The sequence below is a fragment of the Strix aluco genome, chromosome 14, assembly GCF_031877795.1.
Source record: "Strix aluco isolate bStrAlu1 chromosome 14, bStrAlu1.hap1, whole genome shotgun sequence".
NCBI classification, from domain to species: domain Eukaryota; kingdom Metazoa; phylum Chordata; class Aves; order Strigiformes; family Strigidae; genus Strix; species Strix aluco.
In genome coordinates this window covers 4,261,157-4,282,968 of record NC_133944.1, presented here as the reverse complement: position 1 = coordinate 4,282,968, position 21,812 = coordinate 4,261,157, and the positions used below count along the sequence as shown (strand labels likewise).

General features: G+C 39.9%; 1 protein-coding gene across 1 annotated transcript; it reads right to left on the bottom strand.

Moving 5' to 3' along the window:
- Positions 1 to 338: 338 nt before the first annotated feature.
- KCNG4 (potassium voltage-gated channel modifier subfamily G member 4) lies at positions 339 to 20,528 on the bottom strand. The gene is made up of 3 exons (XM_074839883.1): positions 20,022 to 20,528; positions 18,358 to 19,157; positions 339 to 1,937 (listed from the first exon to the last, which is right to left on the bottom strand). The coding sequence occupies exons 2-3, from the start codon at positions 19,105 to 19,107 to the stop codon at positions 1,152 to 1,154; spliced, it is 1,536 nt and encodes a 511-aa protein (XP_074695984.1). The 5' UTR covers positions 19,108 to 19,157; positions 20,022 to 20,528; the 3' UTR covers positions 339 to 1,151.
- Positions 20,529 to 21,812: the final 1,284 nt, after the last annotated feature.

Here is a 21,812-nt window from a genome sequence, read left to right as displayed (position 1 = left end):
TCCTGTGGGTATCACCAGGCCTCTTACAAACAGGGCCTGTGAGCTGAGGCAGGCCCTGGACACCCAGGTATTTGCACAGACCCAGCCTTCCTGTCTTGGTATCGGTTTTCACTGACTGCATTCACAGTAGCTAAAAAGTCGAATTGTAGAACATCTAGTCTATCCCATGAAGTAGCATTGGTGACTTCTGTGTAGTCCTGTCCCAGAAAGGACATCCTCTATTTGCATTAGGAAATCATTCCCATTGCCTCTCTGGCAGTCATTTGCCTTATTCTTTAGTATTTATACCTTTGGATACTTCTGAGCTATCATCTCATTTTCAATAACTCTATTTTTTTTATGTTTCTTCCAGAGAAGCCATCACCATTCAGTGAAAAACTCATTATAATATGGTCAATAAACTTGGGGCTTTTTATTCCTCATTATTATTTTAAATAAGTATATGAAAAAGTTTGAAAACTTTTGCTGTCTAGTATGAAATGTTTACAGTTTGCAGACCGCAGCTGCATTTTAAGCAAATTCTCTTGCAAGCACTATGTATTTTATACAATAGCAGTGCAATTTGTTATTTATAGATTGATCGTCTGGCCACAGGCAAACTTTGAAAGCTTTCACATACAGTGCTTTTATTTTAAGCTTATTAGTGGCTTTAGATGCAGAATTCAGATTTGTATTGAGGCTTCTTCTGTATGCCTGGTGGATGAGCATTGTATAAACAACACTGGTGCATAGCCCTGAAAGAATGCATTCTAATGCTTGGCTTAAGATGTTAATTGCAAGAATATTGGAAATTCAAAGACAAGTAAAATAACAAGTGTATTTGTGCCAGCAGAAGCTGGTTTGTTTGTTACTCTTTCAATATTAGGTATTCAGCAAGATACATGACTGGCAGAGACAAAGTTTATTCTTATTAGTCATAGAGAAGAATGAATATTTATTATTGAATAAACTCTGACTTTTGACATTCTCAGAACCTCCAGCTCCATAATGATGTGTTGGAGCTAGCTGCGTTGGCTTGGCTGCTTATTATACCTATGCTGGCAGAGAAGAATAGCATCGTAACCTATGTTGTTGCCTTGTTTTGTGTATTATGTTGATGTATATATGTGTATATTTCTATTCCTGTTCTTGGGAATGCTTTACAACCAGGCTTAGTTCCCTGTGTAAATGTATTTGATTGGTGATGCTTGATCCTCCAGGATCAAGCTGTCTGTCTCGTTGAATGTGTCGCTGTCATCAGAGTTATTGCCATTTTTCACTCTGTTTAGCCGAGACTGCAGTCGTTCATGTTCCTTTCTCAGCTCTGAGTAGGAATGGGAGAAAGTGTGGAATATTGATGTTGCAGGAAAAGACATGATGAGAATCCCACTGAGGATGCTGCTGAGAGCCACCATCTGGCCTGGGACGCTCCGTGGTACCATATCTCCATACCCCACAGTGGTCATTGAAATGATAGCCCACCAGTAAGAAGCAGGTATGCTTGTAAATTCAAGCACCTTCCCAGATTCATTCTCGGCAAGATAGACCAAAGGAGAAAACAGAGTGACAGCCACGCATAAGAAGAGTAAAAGCAGACCAAACTCCCGTGTGCATCTCCGAACTGTGAGGCCCAAAGTCTGCAAGCCCAAGGAGTGTCGGGCAAGGCGCATTACATACAAGATCCTCAAGGCACGTAAAACCCGTAGCACCAAACCAACCTTTTCCAAATATGTGTTACTGCTTGGCCTGTCGTCCTCCTCATTTGAGTCATCCTCTGAGAAGATGAGGGAAACATAATAGGGTGAAATAGCCAAGAAGTCAATTATATTTAGGGGTCCTTTGAAGAACTGACATTTGCTCCTTGCCTGGATGAATCGAAGGCAGAACTCCAGGGAAAACCAAGCCACACAGATGGTCTCTATAACGAAGATGTAATAGCACTTCTGGGAACACTCGCCCTGACACAAAACAAAAAGATAATTAAATAAAAGAACAGTCTGTGAACCAGCATCCAAAAACACTAAGGAGGATGCAATATGTATCTGCTTGAGTCACTGGTATCAGAAATAAACAAATCCCAGCTAGCACGTAGTCATATTGCAGCCACCTTTCAATGGTGTAGGGACAATAATGAGCACGTGAAATATCTGAATGAACAGATATATCTACCTGCTTATTTTTATTATGTTGTTTCTTCCAGTGTAAATGAATGAAACTAGTGTCTGTATAAAGTCTTGGCATGCAGCCTGTAAGTCCCAAATAAGTCCCACTTTCTGCTCTCAAACAGAAATTAATTTAACCTTGACTGGTTTATAAGCCTGTACAAAAATCACTTTCTCTTCAAAAGAAAGATTAATGTTTGAATGTCTCAGTAAACTTCTGGTGCTATTCAATGCACGGTACTTTCACAAATGCTGTGTACTCTGGTGCAGTTAAAAGTGGTTCAGAGAGATTAAGTCATCTGGTTCCTTGACTCAGTTATGCCATATATAAATCTTGTTTCTTTCTATACATGCAAATATTTTAATCTAAAGGAAAATAAATAACCACCCAGTACGTGAAAGTTGCCTTGAAGAATCCTCTCCCAGTATTGAGGCCACATGCTCCAAGCAGAATTTTCTCAGTTTTGTTATCAAAGGAATTGCTTTAGTTGAACTACCTTGGATTCACATTTTTTATTTATATTTGAGCTGAGCTTAAAAAATGAGACTTCTTTTGGCCTATTCCAGTGAAACAAATAGGCAGATGTAATTTCACTTGTAATAATTTGGGTAAGCAAGAGGCTAGATTGAGCTTTGTCCTTTAGTGATGGAGAGCCACTAGGTTACATCCACCCAAAGAGCAAACTAACAGATGGACATGTTGGTTACAGGGACTGAGGTGTACATGCTGCCTCCTTCATATGCACAAGTGTCTGCTTACTGCATTCCAGCTGGCAGAAAACAAGTTGGGTCCTGCCACCATTTTTTGCCTTGCAGAAGATAAGAAATAGCAATGAAAGTAGTGTGTACTGCTTAGCAGCTGGACACCTCCCCATGAAAGGAACACATTGTTCTTAAATACTGGTGTCACTGTTTTCTTACCCTATCTATCTTATTGATAAATACATTCCTGTACCTGTACAGAGAATTAATATGTTCTTAAGAAACCTGGTTTTGTGATTGGACTAATGCTGGTTTTTTGCTCTTAAGCATTGTGAATAAGTTTATTGAAGAATTCCACCTACCGGGTACTTGTATATTTTCACAGTGGTGTGCTGCTATTTACATTAAGTTCTTGCATCAGCGCAAAAATTTGGATTACAGTTCTAATCCAAAACCAGTTCAAGCGAACTGGAGTCTTTAAAGGACTCTGATTCTGAAGCAGCCTTGTGTGCTTTTCTTTGCTGTGCATGTTATCAAAAGACTGGCATATGAAGTGTACGGGGTTTTAATTTTTGGTGAAGATGAGAAATCTTGGCTATTACTGGGAACCAGAGAAAGATATTGACCAGTATCTCAACTTTAAAATCCCAGGCTGGACTCAGAATATGGGTTGTCTCTGCATGTTCCAGAAAACCCAAATGTAGAAAGCAGTAATTTCATTTTAGATTTTTAAGCTACTTGAAAATGAATATTTAGCAAATAGCTTTTTTCCGCTACAACATTGTTACATGAAGGCTTAGCAAGGTTGAAGAGTCTTCTCCTTGTATTCTTGCATCTCTGACATGTTCAGAACTGCAGAAGAAGATCAAGCAGAATTAGGGATGATGAAGGAGGATCTGTGCAGAGAAAGAACCTCCTTTTGGCAGAGCAGAGTGGCCATGTGTTGTTCAGGAATAACTGCAGCCCCTTGGTTTGTGAAAGACTTTTTTGTAACCTCTGTAGAATGAAGTCAGGGTTGCTGTACGTGTCTTTCCTGATAGCCTGTCTCTGAAATGAAGCAATTTAGAGGAACAGTTCTTCATACAGTCTTATCCATTCTTAGCCAAATTTCACAAGCACTATTGATTAAAAACACCACAGGAAACACATACCCCTACTACTAGTTAAACTTACTACCAATGTTCAGTTACCCTCTGTGTTGCAATGCGATGTTGGTTTTTTAGAGTCTCCCTTGTGGTAGAATTACAGCTATTCTTGGGAGTAACAAGTCTTTTTGTTCAGGCAGCATTTATATAGTTGGCAACGTGAGTTTCCCCAGGTAAAATGGTATCATCTCCCTCATGTATGTGTTTTACCCTGTCTAACCCTCAGAACAATTTAGCTCTGTAGCACCATTTGAGGATTTTTTTCCTCTTTCTGCACAGTAGACTGTCAAGATCATAATTTGTCTCTTAAACATCACAAAAGGTAATGAAGACTTGACCCTGCTAGAGTTACGCGTACAGGATCAGGTTAGAGCTCCATTTGGAGTCATTGCCATGGCAGCGCCTGGAGTGCATTGATGTTTGCAGACCTGCTGACTTGGCTTGATGAGATTGCTTGCGGTCAGCAGTTGTGTTATGCAGTGTTCAGTTGTAAATTATTTGTACAGTGCAGCCTGGACTCTGCACAGACCTGCCTGTGGTCACTTTAGTGATGTGGCCTGTGAATTATTCATTGTTCCTATCAAGATTTATTTTATTTTTTATTAACTGGGCTGAATGTCCAGTACATCTGTTACTTATTTACCTTTATACGTTTACAGGTGACATTGTGCTCAGATCATCACGTAGCTTTCACTATTCCTTCCTTGGAAAATTTGTTAAGATCTTGGGTGTCTTTTTGAATTGAGTGTGAAACCTCAGGGTGTAGCATTGCAAGGACTAGCTGGGAGATTTTTTTTCTTCTCACCATCCTCAGTTACCTCAGTATTCTCCATGGAAAGTTATATACATTTAGAGAAAGCGATTTGTGCCGTCAGCTTCCTAAATGCATATTTCATTTTTCAGAAAAGCATCCTTTAAATCAAACTTTTCAGGAATGTTACTGTGCATTTTACTTTTCCTTTGTGTGTAGTTGTGGATGTAAAGGGCGGTGAGTTCTCCCCTGTTAGCACACTTTGTCTTTTTTATGTACTTTGCAAAAGACATTTCAGAAATGTTTGCATGTGATTCAAACCACAGTCCCTTTTTCTGCTGCAACAAACAAAAGAATGAAAATATCAGTATCTGACACTATGACTAATGCAGAGAATTCTGGACTTCATTTTTTTTGGAAGAGACAGAAAAGGAAGGATGTGTTTGCTTGAGACATACCTACGCTATATGAAGACATGCAGCCAAACCATCCCTGTTTTCCTCGTAGGGAACTGATCTATCCATGTGGCACAGTAGTTCTGTATGGAGGTGACTAACTCGAGCCCTAGAAATAATGCGGCTGGGCTACCATCTCGCAGCAGGGCCACTTCACTCCATTACCTGGTGTAGACATACCATGATTTAGTCCATACACAACATTTGCCAGAAACTTCCAAGCCTCTTTCTCTGCCGGTCTTTATTTGTCTGTCACCAGTGTCTGGAAAGAGAGTGTAGGACCCTGGCTCTATGGTATTTAATGAGAACATGCTCATTAATTTCCTATTGGGAGTTCAATTTCATCCAGTGAGTTTGTATGTGGATGTTTTATATATTAGGAATATTTGTATCTATTATGTAATATATGTGATATGGTTTATATAAAATATCATTCTCTAATGTCAGTCTCTGAAGATTCTTGATCCTTTCGAACATCTTGTTCAAAAGCATATTGGATTAAGAGGGAAAAAGAGGGAATATTAAGTACTAAAGCCAATTCCCATTTTTTCCCCAGTATTTTTGATGATTTTTAGATGTCAGAGTACTTTATGTTCAACAACTGTTGTCCAAAGAGCAGATAGAATAACATACTGATTTCAGATATTATGTTGTTACCAAAATACAGATGTCTTTATGTCAGTGGTAGATTTCAATTTTGCTGTTGTCACCAAATTCCCATTAGATGTTGGTTACTTTCAGTGAACTGTCAAATTATGGCCCAAATACTCTGAGACATGAAAGGGGTTTTTTGCCTAAATGGCCAATAAAGGAATTTCTGTGCCACAATGACTTCTACATATTTTCTCTTTCTGAACAAAGCAAACACATTTAGGAAATTCTGGTGATCAGTGCCTGCCAACACAAACCACACCAAACAACTCTCTCTCTCTTGACCTCGCCATTAACTAGAGCAGAATTCCGAGCTTTTATTTTCAGATCTTTGAGTCAAACTTGTCACTGATGTCTTTCTCCTGTCTGCATTTTTGTAACCAAAGTACCATGGTGTAGTGGAACCTCTAAAAGCTCCAAGCTAGTGTGGTATTGACTGTGAACATGAGGGGAAGATGAGGTTTTACTTATAACTGACCACAACGTATTTTGAGTGGACTGTTTCCACAAAACCCTCTGACATGTTTTACACTACTGTAGCATCAATCAGTACTCAAACTATCATTGACTCTGACAGATGAACAGTTATCACAAAGCCAGTGAGTGAGGATCTAACTCTTTATACTTTATTCATCCTGCAGATTTACTTTTGAACAATGCAAGAATTTATGAGGATTTAAGAAACTTGTCTCTAGCTGAAATTCTACAACGTATGATATAAATGTAATAAAATGAGTGCCTGGTATTGATCTTGCGTATGAAAAGAGTATTTGGCTCAGCAATAAAGGAAACAATATTTTGTATGTAAAAAGATATATACTGAGCCTGATGCCTGAAATACTGAGTGATTTTTTAAATTTATAAACCACCTCAAAGAAGCAAAGTGGCTATTTCAAGCTTTTGTACCACCAGAGATAATAAGCAATTCATGTTTCTTTTTCATTATTGCCTTCTGCTGTATAAGGCAATGGCTCATTTTCTGGGTTCTCTTATGCATTGGAATGTTTATAATGTAAAATTGCTCATTTTAGGATACTTCTATTAACTTCTCTTTAGATATGGCAAAATAGGCTCATGATAAAATATGGCAGTACTGAGTCCAGTTAGCCTGGTGCCTTATTCCAACAGCCTGAGAAAACAGACACCCAAGGCAAATCTCCCAGGTTCTGTTTTCCACTCCAGACCTTCCTGAGCTGAAGGTGGTGTTCGTGTAAGCGAACTGAACTGCTCTTCTATGAGTTTGGTCATTCTTTTGTCTGCTCCCTATTGCATGAGACTCACCTCTTTGCTTTGGACAAGGTTCCTGTTAGTTCCATCTGATGCACCTAAGCTCTGCCACTAGAAGGGACTCTGGGCTACTTGATTGCTATTTACTTGTTTCCTGCCATTTGTGATTTTGTAGACCTCTGTTGCAGCTACTGTCACAGATTGTTCCCATCCTGAGGAATTCTGCCTGCCTTAGTCCTTGTGTGAAGTTGTTCCATCCTTGTTGCCTTTCTCTGGCCCTTTTCCTTTTTGTGGTGGAAGGGACTGAGACTGCAGTTTTAAAGCGTGGGTGAGCTGTAAGTTATATAGTCAAATTTATATCCAGTTTATCATCAAGAATTCCATAAATTTTGCTTTTTTTATTGTGTGCTCTTTAAAAAAGTTTAAGCAAGTTGGATCTGTGTAGGGACAATGCTTATAATGTGGTATTTCTGATAGTGAGAAATCGGGTGACTCTGGTAAGTGTCACTGCAGCTTTCTCAGAGTACCTTTTTCTGAAAGGATCTGAGGTTCAGGAGTTCAGCACCTCTGAGGTCAGGACTGGCCAGGGTAATATGTGGCAGATAAATCTCAGACCTCAGTTGCACAGGTGAGTTTACAGAGAAGAAAATTTATTCACTAACTGTGAATTCAACCTAAATGAACTTGAGATATGTGCCACTCACAAGATAAATAAGATAAATTTCCTGGCCAAGTGCCCTCTTGCTTTACCAGGAAACATCAGTTAAAGTGTAATGACATCTGGGATAATAAACTAAATCAGATCTCAGAGTTATGCTGCACTAACCTATCTTACAAGAGATATAAATCTCATCTAGTGAAAATAATATCTTTACATGCATCAATAATTGTAGCAATGCCCAGGGAGACTGAATCAGAATTTCCTCTGCAGAATATATATGTCTTGTTTATCCACCTTAGTTTTCAGATGCAACCCACTTTGTTACATATTCTAGACAAGGAAAAATATTATTATTTACAGATAACTGGATGAGAATACCAAGGAACCATTCTTAGGCCTTCAGGGTCTGCTTTGTGCTGACCATTGTGTCCCACTTGGTTGCACTCTAAGACACTTTTTAATTAAAATATGCTCTGGAAAACTTGTTCTGAATCATCACCTGATCTGACAATTAATTTCCTACTGCCAAAGATTTACCCCAATACCTTTTGCAGTGAATATTTACCCTTTAGTCCATTGTAATGTGTTTTTCCATAAATGCCAAGGCAAACACAAAACAGAGCGATAATCTGTATTTTGCAAATCTCACGCTTTGATATTCTCCTCTCATAAAAACTGTGTGAGGGTTCTGAACATCTGAACCTGAGTCTGTCTGGCCTGTTAGCAACTGAAGGCTGTGTTACACACTGAGAGAAAGGGTGTCAAGTTTTACCTCTGGTCCCCTCACCAGTATCAGTTGGAACAGATCTGTTCTTTCTAACCCTCTGCAGAGCACCGTGGAAATCAGTGGCACAGTTTTGATGCTGACTACTTAGCAGCAGGGTAGTAAAGTTTGGCACCTTTCTGAAGAGGGGTGTTGGATCTCCACCTACTCTGTATTGTGGCCATGGACTGTTCGTGTTTTGTTAGTGAGTCTTAAAAACAAACAAAAACCACCCCAAACAAATCCTTTTTAAGCAATTCCTGAAATGTAAAAAAGGGAACTGAAACTATCTGAAAACATCAGAGGGAGGCATGCGAAGTTTCTCTTAATCTGAGGAAAAATGGGGAAAGAAATCCTGTAATTCCCATTATATTGGAAGTGCAATGCTGCAGCTGGATTGGGATGGGAATTGGGTAGGTACCAATTTTCTGCCCTTGGTGTGACTGACTCTAAGTGGAAGTTCTGGCAGAAATCTGAACCTGTCTTCCGTGGTGTGTAATTTGGGATTTGGCACAATCTATAAATAGGGTGGAGTCTGAGATGCAGGACAGGCAAACCCACAGCATTTCTCATGGTCTCTTCTATGCTTGCCAGTTAACACTGTTCATGATGATGTTAGTGATTTTAAGTGTTACTTGTGTCATATAATCTATTTCCTAGTTAAATGGTGAAAGTTGCACCAATGCTTGTGGAGTGCTTTGCTAGTAAGTACTGCTAGATCAGTATATGAATTATTTCAGAATCACGTCATCCCTACATAAATTAATATTTTCAAAGGTTTAGAGTGGAAATCAACATGTACGTTAGCAATATGTATATATGTTGCTTATACAGCATACTTTTGAGACAGGCAATTAATATTATTTATGAAGCCAAGTTGATAAAAGTCCTTGAACCCAGCTAGACATCATGATTTGAACCACTGTATAATAACACTGTTATTCCCAGGGTACCTTTATGGAGACCAGCTGGCTCATCATAAAACAAATGAGTGATGGGCAGAAAGGATCTGAAACCTCTTCCCAGCTACATCCACCCTAGATGCTGTAGTGATTGCTTCTGAGTAAAGGCTGTTTTGGTGTTCAGTCACCCGTACTAAACAGTCTCAAAACAAAGGAGGGAAGGAACTCATAAAGCAGTATGCTTGACTCTTCTTGATTCAGAGTCCTATTGCAGTCCTAAAGGAGAGTTTCCTTAAACATAGGACCTGGACCTGCTTTAGCACCCTGTAGTCGAAGGATAGCCTGCCAGAACGTTATCTTTCACACCAGAAACATGCCTGGCTCGGTGGCTGATGCAAGGTCACAACTCACATCTGTGAAACCTACCTTGGCAGGTCCAGATTTTGTCTGGCACATTCAAGTACAGCCAGTTACTGCTCAGATCCTTCCCTCTGATCCACACAGTTTTGTGGACAGAGGCCAGTGTCTGCTGAAGTGGTAGCAGATGGGATCAGTCTGTATTGTGGCTATCGACCTGCCTTCTGCCTGCTTGTGCTATCCAACACTTAGTTGAGAGGCTTATCTCAGCAAGACTGCTCTTCTTGCAGTCTGGCCTTTTGGCCTTCTCAGAGAAAAAACATTCAGTCCTCTATGTGGAGGAGTTAGAAGCAAAACTCTCAGGAATTTTCCTCTCTAAGCCCAAGACTGACATTTCCTGGGCAGGGTGCTGCCTTTTGCACTTCTCAAGGTTATACATGGACAGTGCATTCCGGTCTACAGCTTATCCCTGGGCAATGCCCTCTGTGGAAAAAAATTTGAGCTAATATAGTAGTGAAAAAACAAGCTTCGATTCTTGCTCTTGCCTGCCCACAAATCCAAAGTGGTGGGTCTATAGGGTGAGGCTACAAGTCTGGAGAGTGGTTAGGCAGGAGCAGAGGCTGACCAAGACCTCAGTGTAGGGAACCAAGATACCTAACCAGCTCCTGGCTGTTCTTGTCCCAGTCTGCACCAGGAAATTAACAGATGGGGGGAGAAATACCTTTTGGCTGTAAAATGATGACTCAGGAAGTGTTGTGCCAGTCTGTGTTCCCTGCGTACCTGGAGCTGGGGGATCCAGCTCCAGTGCTGCAGGTACTGCTGAATCACTGCGACCGCATTGCTGCTATTATTTGAATAATTAAACCATGCTCTGCTGAATCAAATGATGGTTAGGGAGAACTTGAAAACCCTATGTTATGGATCACTTCAGTACTTGGATTTATGGTTACAGACTGATGCAATAAAATCCAAAGGTTTACAGCCTGCTGAGAAAGAGACTAACCTGATTTACAGAATGATGAGCTTGTTAAAGGAGTGCTGCGTATTCTGATCAGAGAATGATTTCCCACTCACTTTGCTTTATGGGAAAGAAGCCTGGACTTATGAAAACAATTACAACTAGTACATTTGAGGAAACTAAACTAATATTGGAAATACATTAATGTGGACATTAGGAAGAACATAGAAGGAAATTATTATCTCTATATCCAACACATAGTTATCTCCTCTTGGGCAGAAGTGTAACTAAAATAAAATATTTCAATTAACTTTTAAGCTTGGGTCCTTACTCTGCAAACACCATGAGAAGTAGTCTGAAGAATTTGAATTGGATTTAAACTGATTGGTGATGCCAGGTGTTTGTGTTAGGAGAAAGATGTGGAAGTATTATCTTTTTCTTGTTTTTCTAGTAAGAAATTTAATAGACTTCATTTTGTAACTGTGAAGCACAATATAGTCAAAATGACAAGGTATTTATCTGGGACTTAAGAGGATGACCTTCAATTTCCAGTTTTGCTGCTGATCAGATCATTTGCCCTGTTACTGTTTCTTCTCCGCTTCTTTCCTTACTGTGGTGTAAGTTCTTTAGAGCAGCAACTACTTGTTATTGTACCTGTGTAGTACAGGATGTACAACAGAGTCCCAAATATGGTTGAATCTGTTATAAGGGAGAATTCTAGTGCTAATAGGAGGTGCTGACACTGTGGGAATAAACACAACATAAGCAATTCATAGCCCTGATGCTGCAGTGAAATTAGCAATTAGATTTGCTCAGAATTAAAATACCAGATTGTGGATTTGACTGCAGCAGTAGACTGAAGAGTCCTCAAAGATTTCGATCATATTCAAAGAGGAATTTCTAAATCACATACAAATTTGGGTGTTTGTTTATTTTTAATAGTTGTTGCATTATTGCTACAAACTTGGAGGATGCATTGATTTCAATTAGCATTTTCCAAAGATAGAGTGCCTCTGTCAGAGGAAATGCCCATCTTCCCAAAGAAGGCATTTATTAAGTAATCATCTGTGCTGAACCCCTTGAGATGAGTCAAGTGAGGAAAGCGAACAGGATTTTTTCCTGTCGCAAGTATTACAAACTTGAAAGCAGCAAATGGGAAAAGAAAGCATGATTCCGGTGAGGACCACATGTGCTGGCACACTGAGTAGCAGTTGAGTGACTGCCCGTTGCAGAGCAGCTAGAACAGCTGGGTGTCCCCCAGGATAGCGTGCAAAGCCAGGAGACTTAGTGCTGTTGGGATACAGCCAAAACTGGATGAACATAAGGCAAACTAATAATGTCTAATTGTGCTTTCTGAACATTGGACCTTGTACTGCCAGAGCCAGCTTTTAAAAACCATGCAGAATCCATTTACTCACTGGAGTGTCCAGACTTTCTAAAGAAAATTGTTTTCTGTAGCAGTGAGGGTAAGCTGAGACACAGATGTTCAGCAATGTCTACCCCCCGCTGGTGCACCTCTTTGGTGATGTAGAGCAGGGCTTGAGGAATAGAAAATTCATCAATGTTGTACGTATTAGAGTTAATGCTGAAGCAATGCAATTCTGTTTGTGGATGCTTGGAAAGCAGTTGCTTATAATGTGGAACTATGAAATCAGAGTCTTAACATAATGGAGCAATTTCAAGGTCAAAGCTTTTGGCGTTACTGAATGGATATGCAAACCTCAAAAAAAGGCAGATCCCATAAAACGATAATTTTATATATATACATATAAAAGTCCCAGGCTTGAATATTCTGATTTCTGTTGTTTAACGGCTTTTTCTTTCATAGTTTTTTTCAATTGTTATTAATGTAACTAATTCAATCCATGAAGCAAATCTGTGCCGAGTACACTAGTAAACTGGGAGGTTTTTGGTGCTTCAGTGAAGCATGTTTTCCTACTTTAAAATGCTGCAATACTTTCATTGCTGACCAAAATGATTAGAAGAAATCAGAATTGTACTAGATGACTAGATAATTCAGGAGAGTGAGCGTCCGCAGTAAGTGTCCTGATAAGAACCTAGAAAATATACTGAGCAGATGCAATAAAACCAAAGCACATCCAGCTTTATTTTGTCCCAAGTAATCTCAAGTCATATGTATATACCAATATATTTATAGATAGGCATGTACACATACGCCTTTGTAGTCTTACGCTTTTGAATGAGCATTAGAAGTGTTTCTGAAAGCCAGGGTTTCATTAATCTCTTTGCAAGAGAGCAGGTCATTCTGGGCCATGCTTTGTGTGGTGTATGCTTGTGTTAGAAGGGAAGTTTGAACACCAAGTTACTGTGAAATACCCCTGCTTTTCAGGTGTATTCTGAATAGTGCCCCACTTCATTAGTAGCACTCTGTACTAGTCACGGAAAAAGATTTTTCAGTAGGAATCGTTTTGCCCTGTCTAACCAGCTAGAAAATTCTTTTTTGATCAACATTTAGACCCCCTTATTTAAAAGCTATAAAAATGGTAGCCAGCAGTATCTGTCAAAATCTGGCTGTCATATTCAATTTACCAAAAGTAATTGCTTCTAACAGTTGGCCAAATTACACTTTGATGAAGAGTCTTATCTTTGCAGATTATGTGAGCAGCAGGACTAGGTTTACACTCCTCTGATTGACACTCTCCATATGGATTATTATCTCCTCCAGTTACTCCCAAGTTCTTGGGTTTTCCTTTAGTAAGTTCACTAGAGATATTTAATGTTATCTGCAGGTTATGGGCAGGGTTGGAGCTTTACAATCTAATGCTTTTGTAATGGATTTAATAGCTTGAATACTGAGCAAGAGGATATACCTCTTGCAAGCATATCTTCACATACCAAACTGGCTAGATACAAGTCAATGTGAATTTTTATAATCAACGCAGTTAGCTGTGGCAATGGTAACCCTGATGAAACAAATATCTTGTTTGATTTTCTTTCTCTTCACAGTAAGACCAATAAATTGCTTTTACCCTATAAAAATTACTCCACTTTTAAAGAAAATGTGTTTCTCAGCAGTTTCCTCTAGAGCAGAAGCCAAATATGCTGGTTTTAGTATCATACAGACAACATCAGCAACATCAAACATTGAAAAATGGAAGTCAGGGCCTCCAGAATAATGGTGTAGAATGAAAGAATCATTTAAAAATGGTTCTACATATTAGGTACCTGGTTCTCTTCCTCTGTTCATGTTTTCTGGATTCTCAGTGCAACCAGAGACTAAAAATTTACTCTTTTAAAAGGAATTAGATTTTCCCATAATCAAACAACCCCAGGAATGGGAGCTTTAAAAAAATGAATATTTTAAGTTTCAAGATAAAATCATTAGATCTGACAATACGGGTTGCAGCTGATGTCGGTTATGTTTCATTAAGTGGTTATATACAGTACATAAAGCAATTACAAGCTTCTCAAGGTCAGTTAAGAGCAAATACAACAATTAGTAGTAACAAGGTCTGACCACTCACTGATCACCAGAGAAGAGGGGGAGAACAGAGAATAGACATTTCCTTCTCTCTTAAACCACACTTCCATAAAACATTATGTAAGTGTGAATTATTGTCAGTTCTCTACGCTGGGAGACAATGATTTGGTTGTTACCGGTGCTGAGGGACAGGGGATGGAAATGTCTTGAGTTTCTTTTTCTTCTTTCCCCCTGCCCTGACCTTAATTAACTTGCCTTCCTGAAGAAATGACCTTGCTGTATCCTTTCTGCTGAGTCATTTCTCTAGAGGATGCCAATTTTAGGGACTCATTAAAAGAAATAGCTCTTCCTAAGGAAAATCCCAAGAGTGCTTCAAAGCAGTCTCCCTGTCCAAGCTCTGTGGTGGTTTTATTTCATAGCTCTCTGGTGTAATGATTTTTTTTCTTTGGGTTAGATGTGCTGAGCAGTGACTATTTGGATCCTGATTGTAACTCTTATGTGGGACTCGGACTTTTGTGGGACTTTGATGGGACTTTTGCCTTGTCTCTAGTGGGATGATCTTAATTGCTTTTTTTGAGGGAAATACTGGTAGATTTTGTCACTTCAGCTTTCTTATCCTATTTGTGTGGTGTCTGATTCAGATTTGTAGATCTCTCAGGCTACCCATTCAGAACAATAGTAAACAGAATTTCTCACCTCCAAATATGGCTTTTTTACTATCTCTGCATACACACATGCCTTGATTACTACGTGTTGGTGGTATTACATTTGCTTTCTTACTGAAGGCAGTTTGGTCTCCATAAAGAACAGATAAGGAGGTATTGCCTTTGGAGGATGTGACATTTCAGTTGTTTTATGCCCAAATAACATAATTTGTTACTAATGAGTCCTCTTTCCTGGCATCATGTATGATAAATCCTTTTGAATATCTGTTTCATGGTCAGAGTTAAACTTGAGATCACTAGAGCTATACATTTACTGCTCTCCCTGAACTTTTGGCCTCCTTCACCTGGGGCTGTCTGATCTGAGTTGGGATTCATGGCAGGTGCTATGTGATATATAGAATCAGAATTTTTTGCCCATCTATCTGAGTTTTTCTTGCAGATCAATAATGAGGAGGTTCCTAAATGTCATTTGACATATTCTAGAGTGTGTGCATGGTATCAATTATAACTTGTTCTTTATTTTAATTTCAGCTTTATCCCTATCTTTAAGCTAACCTTCTCCTCCCTTTTCTGCTGCCCATGGAGATGGCTCCTTCCCTCCCCTCTGGTTGCCAGGGTGACTGGGCTTCCATGATGCGGATGCTCTTGCCTTGGCTCCTTGCCATCCCTCTCCCGGAGACTGGAGTTTTCACTTTCCCTCGGATGGTGAGGACTCCTGTTTGCTCTTCTGCCTGCCCAGGCAGCTATTCTCCCTTCTAAGCAGATCTGGTTTAACAACTGCTAAAAGGAGAAGTGATTTCATGTGCCTGCAGGGTGGGATCAGCCAAGCCTCTGACTGAAGTGGAAGTCACCTTGTATTATTTTTCACTCTCTTAATGTGGCTGTGATGATGAGAAAAAGGACCCTAGAGTGGTACATATGCAGCAGAGGTAAAGCCTTTTTTATTTGTATTTCAGAATGGATAAATTCAATTTCCAGTGTTTGTGACATTGGAAAATGGATCCTTGCAGTACTTGTAAGCACATTTACCATAGAGGTTTTGCCAAGCTTTAACTCAAAAAATAAACCTCAGGATAGTGCATCTTTGAATTCAGGTGTGGAATTAGAGGTTGTTCAGAAACTTTATTGAAGGAATTTGACTGTTTTCTGTCACTGAGCGAACAGATATCGTGTGATCTTTATGTTCAGCACAAAATCCCAAAATTTCAGATTCTGCATGCCTGTCCCAGGTTGCTGCCCCATCTTGGAATCACTTTCAGAGGTTAGCCAGTGACCAATTTTGTGTTACAAATCAACGTAGAGTTGCAATTTGCCTGAGTATGACTTGGCCACAACCAAGAAGCAGTGTTTTTAGTCAGTTAAGTTCTCTGAGTTATTTGTTTAGTTCTAGCTAAAATGCTTTTTTGAGATCCCAGTAAGAAAATCTTAGGTGTTGCAGGGATGGAAATTTAGAGAATTTTCCATCCCTAGGGGTGGGAAATCTACTATTCAGTAGTTCATATTCTCAGCTTTTCCACAAGGCATGAGTATTTTGTCTCATATATTCCCCTATGTTTTCTCTGGCATAATGTTATACAATTCAAATAGTAAGACTTTTAATACTCTGTTCTGTGCTTCTGGGACACAATGACAAAGTGCATTAGACTGATGCTGTAAGTGTAAATTATGTAATGTTTCCAAATATTTGGACAAATGTGGTCCTTTGCTCAAGTTCATCCTTCATCCTCTCCTCTGCACTTTAAACATTCCATCTTTTGAGCTTGTTCCAATCCAATCTGCTTGTTTTTAAAGTAGTGATATATATGCAAATGTCTAAGTAGGAATGTCATCTGTGTTTTATAGGAAATCCAGGAACAGCAGCTATACTGCAGCTACCAGATATACTTATAACCCTCAATGTGCTTCCCTTTCTAACATACGGTTAATTATTTTTAAAACACACAACATATTACATCTAGCTGAGTTCTGAAACATTATGTGCTTTTTCTTTTGCATGAAAAGTATTTATAAAAGCTTTTTCTGCAGTGAAATTAAGATAAAATGCATCGGGCTACTTCCATTAAAAAAGTTAGTAGGAAGCACTTGCTAGAGCAGAGTTTGTAGTGTTTTTACATCTAGCTGCAAGAAGGATGTTCTATATTTAAAGCACTTCCTTGGAAGAAGCATTGGAACAGTGTTACAGTTTTTCCTGCCAAAAGTAATAGCTGTGGAAGGCTGCAAGAGCACCAGACTTACTACTGAAAGGTAAAGTCTTCCTATGCAAATATAAGTTAATATTCAGGGGGTTAAATGGAACAGGGGATGATCTGAAATTTCAGCCTTCTGTGCAGTCCTTAGTTTTATTCAAAGATATCAAATATCATGACGTCTCTTCACCATGACTGTGCTGCTTTGACTTACTGCTTGAGCAATAAAACATATACAGATTTTTGTATTGTGCATGCCATGCTGTGCTATAAATGTAAAAATGACTTTATTCATCAGCATACAATACTCCACGGAGTGTCTCATCTTATAGTAGTGCTTGGGGCAGGGAGTTTATTTGCCCTGGATTTCCTCAACACTTTTGGAAGGGCAGTTGCAAATGAAGTGCAGGATTCATTAAAGAGATTAGTCAAGGTTATTTGATGAATTTGGACATTACTACCTCTGAAGTAACTTTAGATTGTCACTTTCCTCTGTTTTATTATTAGAATAACAAATTGTTAAAATGCTGAAACATTCACAACAGTGTTATAGAGAAGATGCTGCATGAATGGAAGAGGCTTGATTTATTTGCCCTGAATTAATGTGGGTGACTTACTTGAAAAGGGTTTAAATGCAATTAGCAGTTCAGCTAGTATTTGGCATTACTCCTACAATATGTACATATCTGTGTGGGCAAATACAAAATTCTGTTAGCATGGAATTACGATTTTTGGAGGTGCAGTTTGTAAGTATCAGTATCTGCAAAATTACTTCATCTGTCTCTCATCCTGTAATCTTTACGCAACTATTGAAATGTAACATTATAACGTTATAAAAATTAATGAATATTTCTTCCTCTCTAAAGATTTGACTGTATTATCACAAGGGAAGATACCTTTAAAAGTAAAGATTTCAGAGCAAAATATTTCTTTAGGTGAGGTGTCCAAATGAGAGGTTGCTTGTAACTAGAGAGTAAGGCATGTTGAAAACTCCACAATGTCAGTTTGAGAGTCTCAGTGCTAACAAGTTAATATAACTTACACTGGCAACTGCTTCTTAAGAAGGAAACACAATACTGTATTAGAGCTGCAGCTCTCTATTCTGTCCAGAAGCTCTGTCCTGTATTTTAGCTAACAATTAGTAAAATACACATGATTCTTAGCTGAATATCACTTTGAAAAGCCACTGTTGGATTTTCTGCTATAGACCATTTCATTACCAGTGACAGTTTTGAACCTCATCGCTATGGATTTTTTGTATCTTTTTTATCTTTTTAATGATGTACGCGTAGCAAGACAGACAAATTTCTTTTAATTCTGTAGTTAGACCAGTTAAAAAGGACTGACTTACCCTGTCTTCTTCAGCCCTTAAGTCTGGCATTGTGCTAACACAAAGGCTTATAGCTGTGGTGGCCACAAAGAGAATGGAGAGACAAGCAAAGACTTTCCCTGGGAGTCCTGACTGGGGATTTTCTACCATATCTCTGAGTCTGTTCATAAACTGTCCGAATTTGGTTTTCTCGTCCAAGACACACGTAGCTTCTTTGCTCCTCTGAAGCTCCTCTTCTTTGCGTACCTCAGCCAGCTCCTGCAGTTTTTGAAATAGTTTTCGAAAGCAGCAGTTCTCCAGGTTGGATTCCTCAATCCCCCAGTATCTCAGCTCCTCCTGAAAAGACAAGGCACACATGTCGCTTAAGAGCATCAGCTTCCCTGCTGCTAGAAAGCTGACAATCATCCCAAAAGCACTGGGGTTCCTGTCAAAGAAGAACTCATGGGTGTCTTCATCGTAATCGTCACACAGCTGTATTATTTCTTCATAGCTGCTGCAAAACTTAAGTTTGCTCAGTCTGGTCAGGGGAAATTCATCTAAAGTACTCCAAGGTAGCAGGTACTTGATGCCTCCAACATTTATCATGATCTCTGTCTTTAGATCGACTGCAGAGACTTGATCAGGATGGTAAATCCTCCTGGCTCTTTGGTAATGGACCCCTTTGACAGAAGGGGTTTCAACGGAGACAGGAAAGAAGCGGCTCAAGGAATTACAGGAAGTGTAGCTAATGTTACTATAGTCTTGGTCACTGCCTCTGGAGAGAATAGGCATCTCTAAGAGTTCTCACCGGGACATCCGAAATGGCATCAGAGCAGGGTTATCTGTCAGCCGAAAGATATAGGAAGGAGGAGAAAACATAGCAGAGGTTATTGTAAGAGAAAAGGTGTTTCAGGCTACTGTCCTAAATCACAAAATTAATGAGTCCCTGTTTTGTAAGTAAAAGTCACCTCTATGCTTCTTCCCAAAATCTGCAGCCTGTGAATACGATTTGCTTTGCAGCCTCATTGGTTGTCTGGCAACACACAGACACAGAGGAGAGCTAAAGCCTCATTCATAATTATCGCAAAGGGTCGGATGCCTGCAAATCCGAATGCGAACAGATCCGACTCTTCTCCAAGCATATCTCGGTCATCGTTAGATTGTTGTATTTTCCAGTGGTTGTCACTTTGCTTTCTTATTCCTATAAACCCTTAAATACACTCTAACTCAACTAAACTGCTTAATAGTTATTAGAGTGGTCAATTACCTGCCATCAGCTGGATACAAAGTTCCTAACTGCTTTAACTTGAACGCTCAGATTGCAATTCTTCTTCCTTTCACTGCATGCCTGTTTTGCCTGCCTCTCAGGGATATTGCAAGGATTAACTAGTAATGTTTGTAAAATGCACTAAGAGGTAAAGTGCTGTATAAATGGTGACTATTCTTATCAACCTGGTCACTGCAAATTACTGAGAAGGTATAGGGAACATTTGCCCACCCTGGAGAAAACTCTGTTACAAGGACAGAAAGAAAAGTATTTTATCAGCTTGGGGAGGGGAAGCAACTGAAAGACACCCCCCCTTCGCTTCCTCCTCTTAGGAACAAGCCCCTGGTTTTGTTCATAATCTCTATAGATTCAAAGGCATTCATTACCCCAAGTCAGCGAACTGCAAAAATTGCATGAAAACTTCCCTGAAGTTACTTACCACTGCGCCACGGGCTGCTGCCCGGTGCCTGGCTTCCCCGCAGGTGAAGTACACATGCCGCAAGCTGATCAGCTGTCCTCTGAGTTACAATCAGCAGAAAGACCTGGGGATATTTTACAGTATTGATTACATGAAAAATCACTATAGCACTCTGGAGATCGTAGTCTGTTTCCTCTTTCTCTCCTTCTTTCCTAGAAGGGGAAAATATTCGTATGTGTTCATGTAATATATGTCGTACTAATAGATCCTTTGCAAAGGAGACAGTGTCCGAAGTGGCAGCACCTCTTCTGGACTCCTGGGGCTTCCAGGTGAAATGTGCTGAATGAGAGCTGGTGGATCCTGCCCTCTCCCCGTCTCTCTTCTGTTTCCCTTGGGACTGTCAGTGTGGTCCTGGAGGAGGGGAGAGGGAAGGGGGAAGGGCTTAGGAATAATCTCTCCAGCATCCCTCTGTCTATTCAGCAGGCAGCAACTGGGTAAGAACATGAAGTACAAGGACAGTCTCCGACTAATGAGGTTTAATAATAAGTAAATTCTGGCAAACCTACTTAATAAAACAATTTCAATGTCTATTAACTCCTTCCACTGTAGTCATACCACAGTTGCTTGCTCTGGAGACACCAGTCAAATTCCTTCAGGAGCAGTTTCCATGTCCTGCATCCCTCCTGACACTGGGATTTGCTCTTAAATATCCTTAGATGGAGAGGGAAGGTTTTTGGGTCCATGGATGCTAGCCCTCAGAATTCCTTTGGCTATTAGGGAAGTGCTGTCCTCCCATAAAAGAAGGGGTCTCTGGCTTGCAAAGAATAGGTGCTGAGCACTCTCTTTTCCAGATCTGCAGTGCTTTTCCAACAGCCAAGAACTTTTTCCTTTCTTCTTTACAGATGATGGGAAATCAAACATAACCCTTTTCTTGCTTTTCTCGTACATGGCTGGGGGGGAGGTGAGCTTGCTGTAATGCTCTTGGGTTCTGTACTGCCAGTAGGTCTTGGGCTGCCTCAGTCTAAAATTGGGATGACATGGATTTGACCCATATTCTGCTTGCTCAGCCTCAGTCAGAGGGTTCAAGAAACCTACGATCAGCTCCTGTTGACAAGTACCCTCTGTGGTACTCCCAAATGCAGCAAGAAATGCCTTAGCTTATGCCTATACCCAGTGTGGCTGAAAGCACTGAAGCTGAATCCTATTACTAGAGAGGTGTGTGAATCTGTAGGATTTACATGTCCCACTGTGAGTGTGAAGGTCGCATGGAGAAGTGTTATGAGCTTGAATCACAGAGCTGCTTTTCTGCCATTTGCACAGTGGGTAGAAGGTGGTGCCCTTTGCTTGCACCATGCTACTTACCCTTGTAATGGCTGTGGGACTTGTGTGCAGCTGAGCTGACGCTCCCCAGAAGCAGATGCTGCAGCTGTTTATCAGCACTGAGCAATGCTATGGCACAACCTAGGAAGGGAAGCCTTTGCTAATTGGACTTTTTGGCACATCTCTCTTGGCCCACGTGGTGCCCAGAAGATTAACTTCTTATCAGGCTTCACCACTAGGGTTTTCACTCGAGTCCTAATTATGCCATCCACAGAGAAAGACCAGAGAGATGCCTGAAGGCAACTGAGTTCTGGGAGCACAGCTCAAAATCACTTAAATCCTACTACCTTTGTGCAAGATGCAGTTTGCTCTGCCTATCAGTCCTTCTTACGGATTATTTCTGCAAAGAAGAAGCAAACCTATTCTAATTAACTTTGGATGGATTGTTTCACAAAAGGATAAAACCAATTAGCATTTCCTTCTTACCTTGTG

Excerpts from the sequence above, each read along its gene's own strand:
- KCNG4 (XM_074839883.1), bottom strand. The coding sequence starts at position 19,107 with ATGCCTATTCTCTCCAGAGGCAGTGACCAAGACTATAGTAACATTAGC. Across the intron at positions 1,938-18,357 it reads TAAGGGCTGAAGAAGACAGG|GGCGAGTGTTCCCAGAAGTG; the intron begins GTAAGTCAGTCC and ends GTTTTGTGTCAG.